This window comes from Amphimedon queenslandica, unplaced genomic scaffold (assembly GCF_000090795.2).
Source record: "Amphimedon queenslandica unplaced genomic scaffold, v1.1 AMPQUscaffold_13410, whole genome shotgun sequence".
In the NCBI taxonomy this organism is placed as follows: Eukaryota; Metazoa; Porifera; class Demospongiae; order Haplosclerida; family Niphatidae; genus Amphimedon; species Amphimedon queenslandica.
This window is the reverse complement of record NW_003546354.1, coordinates 45,214-51,644: the sequence shown is the minus strand read 5'-3', so window position 1 is coordinate 51,644 and position 6,431 is coordinate 45,214. Positions and strand designations below refer to the sequence as shown.

The window sequence follows — 6,431 nt, the reverse complement described above, 5'->3', positions numbered from 1 at the left end:
TGTAAGCTTTTTGGTTGTTGTTTTGGCTTTATAGCAGTTTTTCGTAGGCCTATTCTCATCCTTTGCCAATTCCCATTTTGGTAAATTTTGCTTTCAGGAGCCAAGGCGCTTGCCCCTCCATTGCTATGAAGACAGAAGTGTATTCAACTGAGTCCTATGACTAATGTCTATCATCAGACTTAGTCTCAGTTCACCAGGACAAGGTACGGTGGAATAACTCACTCAGTTGTCATGTTGCAGCTGGAGTGTGGATGATTATGACCATCTTTTCACTTTTAAAAACTATAGGATGGCCCTTTTATGGATAGTTGAGGGATGCAAGAACTCTCTGAGTCTTATTCTTTATCTGTAAATTCACTTGTTGTACTGTAGAAGCACTTCATTTCGTATTAAAGTCTGTGTCGCTAACCAGGACTTGCAGAGAAGAATTATCACATTCAGGACTCATTTGTGGCTCTTCACCATTTGTATCCTCTCCTAACAGTTTTATTTGATATTTATAATTATAAAAAAAAACATAATGGGTATTGTTGCTACAGTTATTATTGTTTTTATCACTACATTACATTTGTATACATGACACTTCATATATGTGACCATAATTGACAAAAGGGCCCTTATGGCGGATTTTAAAATTGATCGTTATAATGGAAAATATCAACCTGTGAGTGCTTTGTTAGACAATCATTGTTTCTAAAAGTTTCATGGTAACTTTTTGCATCCTGTGGAGTAATTTTATGATAAATGGGGCTCAGGAAGTTGGATTTCTTAGGCTAGAAAGACAAATTTCACTACCCGCCATAAGGTACCTTTTGTCAATTATGGTCACATATTTACACATATTTTATAATAAAGAGTATATACATGTACATACACAATGATTTGAAACTGTCTGAACGTTAACAAAGACAACTGTTCTAATTAACATTTATATTAACATTACAACTCCTGTAATAATGAAACCGTTTTACTTCATACTAGACGTCACTATTAAGAGCTAGTTACTTGATGCACAGCTATTACAGCACACTTATGATCCTTGGAGTGATTCTTACATGTGAATAAAGACCAATCCTACCAAAACGGGAATTGAATAAAGACCAAAATTTACTAAAACTGGAATTGGCAAAGGATGAGAATAGGCCTACGAAAAACTGCTATAAAAGCCAAAACAACAACCAAAGAGCTTACAGGAGAAATAAATAGAGTGTGATGAAACAAAAAGAGAGCTCAAAGTAGCTCCTACAATAAGGATGACTTGATAAAAGAGGAAAATGTTCAGCCTGCCTGTTCACCAAAAAATCCGCCATTTTCATCCAGTTGGGAGGTGCGCGTTAATTAGACCGTTCGTTGCATAAGGTCCATTAACAATCGCTGATGTGCATACTCAATAGTGTACATTGTCTAATGGTGGCCAAAATTTAAAGCCAGGCCCATAAGTACTACATGTACCGTATTTCCTTAAATAAAAGCCCGGGCGTCTATTTCCTAAAATGGTATTTGGATCTCGAAAAAAATATATAAAAAATTTAAAAAACTTTAGCCCAGAGCGGGATTCAAACCCATAGCCTCATGCTTTTGACTTCTGGAACTGCAGGCATTATCCACTAGACTACTGAGTCACTCCCAGGGTAGTGTTGCGTATTTATAGTTTAATTGTATTGCTACTCTGGCGTTTATTTGAATGCGGCTTCTATTTAAGGATTTACAGTATATGTAATGCTACTGCTACTACATGGACATTAATATTAATGAGGAATTTTACATGAGTATTTTTTAATGGCAAATAGCATTCTTTGTTTAATTTATTTTTTAGAAATAAAGAGCCAATTGCTGAAGATGCAACACGTTTGAGAAAGTTAAATCAAAGGCTTAAAAAAGTAAAAACCTTCTACTTCTCTCCTATTCCTACTCTCCCCCCCCTCTCTCTCTCAAGGTGTCATGTCCCAGAGAAGATGTTGCTCTACCTTTAGTGTATACTGGTGGATTATCAAAGCCACTCACAATATTGGACTCTTTATCTAACAAAGATAATATATCACTTAGAGAAATAGTGAGTACTGATGAGTACATGTGCCAATGTATTGTGTGCTTACTGGGAAAGAATTTAGTGATACATGTACATGTACTTATGTTGTGTAGAAAGTTTGAGCTAATTCTGATGAATATTGGATTTTTTATGAATTTTAAAATTATGGAGGAAAGCCCCTGTACTATATATTACTAGGTCTTTGGTCAAATTTTGTCTACAAATGATTAGGATAGAGTTTGTCATTTTTATAATTTTTTCTGTTCACATACATGTTCTGATGTTAGAAAGTTTGAGCTAATTTTGGATTTAAAAAATTAGCCAAAGTTGGTCAAAACTGGCTAGGAAAGAATTCTCCGACACGTATACATGTACATGTACTTTGTTACATGGATTTTTTAACCAAACACAATGCCAGAACCCTGTGGGATAGATTCTCATAATTCCATCAAACTCTGTAGTAACTAATGACTACTATTTATTTTTAAATCCAGAGTTGGATGGAGAGTGAATTATCAAAGCTACATAACCAGTTACGAAGGCTTCATACCTCCCTCTCTTTATTACCAAAGTGTACTCCAGTACTACCTACTCTAAAGGAGGTTGATCCTCTTTATAAACTGCTGGACCACTCAAGCATTGAAGTGTCTGGTACAATGGATCTGTTATCAATTGTATCCTTATCACTAGCTATACCTGGGGTGAGTAGAGAGAGAGGGAGAGAGAGAGGGAGAGAGATGGGGGAGAAGGAAAGAGGGAGAGTTAATTGTTTTAGAGTGGTCTTGTGGTTGTATTGCTGATGAATGTGTGATGTTTATGTGATCAGGTGGGCCATGCTTTGAATTTTTCTTGTTTGTACTTGTACTTGAACAAATTGGAATTCTAGGAAGATACCTGTACATGTACTTTTCATGCATTGACTTGGAGTGAACAGGTGGACCATGTCTTAAATTTTTCTTGATACATGCCTGTAGTTGAACAGTAGTAGTTATAGTAGTAGTAGTTGTTGTTGTAGTAGTTTTTCTCAGAATTTTCAGATGTGTACTTGTACAAATCAGTTCTAGGAAGAGCAAGTTCATGTGCATTGATTTGTAATTTTTGTAGCAAACTCCACACAAGTTGACTAATGAGTGCATTACTGACACTGAAATGGCTAAAAAGGAATTATCTTCAGCTAAAGACAAGAAAATAACAAAGGTATACAGTCACAATAATAATAACAACAACAGCAACAACAATAATAAATAAATTATCATTGATAGCACAATTCTATAGACATTATTAGAGACAATACTAAGAACACTTGAAATAATGGAATCAAGACAAGCTGACCAGGTATACTGCAGTATGTGTATTATGATGGATTGCACATCTCTGTTTATGATAAGTTGAAGGTTTAAGAAGCAGAAATGATCAGACAGAAAGAGAGCATGGAAGATTATGTGAAGTACATTGAAGAATTATTTCTTAGCATTAAGTAAGTGTATCGGATAATGTATCAGTTTGGTATGCATGTACTATAGTAGTGGGAGTTATAGCTAATATTAATGAGTACATGTATGTGTTTTTATTTTGTAGGACAAGTCATAAAGAGTTCATGAGGGATTTGTATCATAAGATTGACTTCCCATTAAAAGGTTTGCTGATAGAGTACTCTTTATATGCTATTGATTCATGTATACTTCTAATGTGTATAGCCTATTGCTATAAACCTCATTTATAGATTCACATTGATCTTGAAATAGAGTTAAGTTTTATTCAGCATTTTGTGTGAATCAAAAGATCAGCACTTCATTTATAGTTGTCTTTATGCTGGCCCAGAGTGTCATAATATATTTTGAACTACTTTTATTAAGCCTTTTCCTCTCTCTCTTCAGATCTTACAGCTCATTATTATCATTTAAAGGCCAGCAACAGTTCATTGGAGATATTAGAATCATATATTTATGAAGTGAGAGATAATCAGTCTGATTAGCTATTTCTCCTCCTCTTTCTGTAAACCATAATCCTGATCAAATAGTTAAATGACTTTTGTAGACAGTTAAAGCAAATATCAGAGAAAGACTCAGAGTCATTATTAGGTGAGTATTAGTCATAACTATGACCTATATGCCCTTACTGTTTACTGTATTGGATGTGCATAATTAATATCTTATTGTGTATCTTGATACAGGTGTATTCAGTGAAATGTCATCACAAAGTACAAAGATGAATTAAATCTCATATCACTTCTAAATTAAAATTAAATGATTATTATTAATTGTATATGCACATACAAAAGACTTTAAATGAGAATTTAAAAAATTAATTTTGAGGAATACTTTAATAATTATGGTCACTGCTTTAATAGCCAAAACTATATTAACTAATAATAATAATAAATTATAGATAATTAGCAAAGGATTAAAACAAGTCAACAACTGATCCACGACTATTACTGAGTCTAACTTCAGTAGAAGTGGGTACAATTTCTCTCATTTGTTGATCAACAGATTTATAGGATTCAGTGACATCTTGATCATCTTTATCTTGTTTCTTGAATAACTTCTTAGTTAGAGCATCATAACATTTCATATGTGATAACTGCAGGTAAAGATGATAAACAACAATCAAAATGAAACTAAGAATAAAAACAGATAGACAAGTATTGTACCAAATCAATATTTTACTCTCATCAGTAAAGGCTACAGATAAAGAAGCCATGATGCACAAGTTTAAGAGAAACCAAAATTCAATGACATTGTTTAATTTCTTTTTGTACACACCACCAAAGATAATACTAAGGGAGAGGATAATAGCTGCTACTGCCAATAGCAAGACACGTGATTCATTCTGCAAAAAGGTGACAATTAAAAGTAGTGGTATCCTAGTCACTAGCAGTAGACCAGGCCAGAACCGATACTGATCTTTTATTGGACCACTATAAGCATCAATAATAGGCTTGAAACGACTCCAGCTCTTAAACAGTTTAAAATGTGACAAATACTTCTCAAGTACTGGATGACATAAAAGGAACAGTGTGTATGGTATCACAAGGAAAACAGACACCAATAGGGCAAATCCAAATAGTCCAGCATGCTTCCCTTTACCATATTCAACATTAGGATCCTCGTACCATAAACTAACTGATCTTACTGACTCATTTGTACAGTGAAGAGTTACCTCACACTTGTGTAGTACAATAACAATAGTACGCACTATTTTAGTATATGAGAGAAAAGTAAGTGTAGATAGAACAGGAACAGCATGAGACCCCATCAGTCTTGATATCTTACCATATCTCCTACACAATTGTATAACGATAATGATAATGATCCACAGGTAGAGAGGGAAAGCAAACTGGAGCCATTGTTTAGCATAACTGTCCATACCATTGTAAAAACATGTTTCAAACCCAAAGTCTACGTTAATCCATGATATCACTTGACTCAATACTGGTAATGCTCTTTTCCTCAAAAAGACTGGCTCGTATAACTTGACAATGTTAGCATAAAACAATAGACCATTGAGTGTACCCACTGATACTGTTAGATTGAGAGCAATCAGTAGAACCACAAGTAGTACACCCATCACTGCAAACAGAGCAATCCAAGCTATCATCATGTAATTATTATGACACTGTCCACACTTGTTTGATCCCATTAGTAGACTGTATCCCTCTGTACATGATCCACACATTCTTCCTCCTCTATTATCCACACATTGAGTATCAGTGTTATTCATCTGAAAGGTAACAGGATTAGGAGAGCAATAGAGGAGACAGTCCTCATTGATAATGCATGCATTAGGATTGGTTTCATTAGCATTGAAAGGTGTACTGGTATCATATGTTCCAATCCACAGTAGACCATTGTGTGTAATGTTTTGGCTATCTACATCACATGTCACATTCTCTCTTGGAGCAATGCAATCACAAGCACCTGAACTGTTTACACTGAAACCAATGGGACACTCATTAAGAATAAAATGTGATTGAACTTTGTAAGGATAGTTTATGACCTCTATCATGATTTCATGTCTGGTGTATGTTAGTTTATCTGGTATGTATTCTATCAATGAACAATCATCAGTGATGTATGCATATGCCATTGATACTTGATCAATTTTTATTAATACTGTTCCATTTCTTGGGGTAAACACACCTGTATTTGAAGTGGATACAAACAAAGTGACATTATATTGAAGAGGTTGACCTGAAAATACTTGTTGCTCATATTGTTCATGATTTTGTGACGTCCCATTGCTGTCAGGATCACAAAAAAAGAATCTAACTGGATTGCTTGATACATTAACCTTAGAATTTGTCAAGTTGAAATAATTGAATGAAAAGATAAACCCATATATATCATTTCCAGCTACTCCAGCAGTATTATTCTTTAATGTAAGAGGAATGGAGTTCGAG

General features: G+C 34.4%; 2 protein-coding genes and 1 long non-coding RNA gene across 8 annotated transcripts in view; all 3 read left to right on the top strand.

The window, feature by feature from the left end:
- Positions 1-6: 6 nt before the first annotated feature.
- LOC109581936 (uncharacterized) lies at positions 7-580 on the top strand. The gene is made up of 2 exons (XR_002184823.1): positions 7-203; positions 289-580. It is a non-coding gene; the product is annotated as an uncharacterized LOC109581936 (long non-coding RNA).
- Positions 581-1,194: 614 nt separating this feature from the next.
- Positions 1,195-6,431, top strand: part of LOC109581937 (uncharacterized) — a 19,754-nt gene continuing 14,517 nt past the window's right edge. For 3 of the 4 annotated variants that reach the window (XM_019996443.1, XM_019996442.1, XM_019996441.1), the window contains exons 1-6: positions 1,195-1,327; positions 1,817-1,880; positions 1,937-2,053; positions 2,524-2,730; positions 3,134-3,226; positions 3,305-3,364. In XM_019996443.1, the coding sequence (XP_019852002.1) occupies positions 1,275-1,327; positions 1,817-1,880; positions 1,937-2,053; positions 2,524-2,730; positions 3,134-3,226; positions 3,305-3,364 (594 nt within the window). In that variant the 5' untranslated portion in view covers positions 1,195-1,274. The remainder of the gene's footprint in view (positions 1,328-1,816; positions 1,881-1,936; positions 2,054-2,523; positions 2,731-3,133; positions 3,227-3,304; positions 3,365-6,431) is intronic. The other variant, XM_019996444.1, reaches the window with a different exon arrangement.
- Positions 3,419-4,337, top strand: LOC109581939 (uncharacterized). 3 transcript variants are annotated; one of them, XM_019996447.1, is made up of 5 exons: positions 3,419-3,506; positions 3,608-3,666; positions 3,907-3,980; positions 4,067-4,110; positions 4,203-4,337. In XM_019996447.1, exons 1-5 carry the CDS (start codon positions 3,439-3,441, stop codon positions 4,213-4,215), a joined length of 258 nt encoding a protein of 85 aa, XP_019852006.1. In that variant the 5' UTR covers positions 3,419-3,438; the 3' UTR covers positions 4,216-4,337. The 3 variants fall into 3 exon arrangements, with proteins under 3 accessions (XP_019852006.1, XP_019852005.1, XP_019852007.1); XM_019996446.1 differs by having other exon boundaries at positions 4,050-4,110; XM_019996448.1 differs by lacking the exon at positions 4,067-4,110.

What these genes read in the sequence shown, in the direction of transcription:
- LOC109581939 (XM_019996446.1), top strand. Translation starts at nt 3,439, where the DNA reads ATGATCAGACAGAAAGAGAGCATGGAAGATTATGTGAAGTACATTGAA. An exon ending in GAATTATTTCTTAGCATTAA is followed by an intron (nt 3,507 to 3,607) that starts GTAAGTGTATCG and finishes TTTATTTTGTAG; the next exon opens with GACAAGTCATAAAGAGTTCA. An exon ending in AGACTCAGAGTCATTATTAG is followed by an intron (nt 4,111 to 4,202) that starts GTGAGTATTAGT and finishes ATCTTGATACAG; the next exon opens with GTGTATTCAGTGAAATGTCA.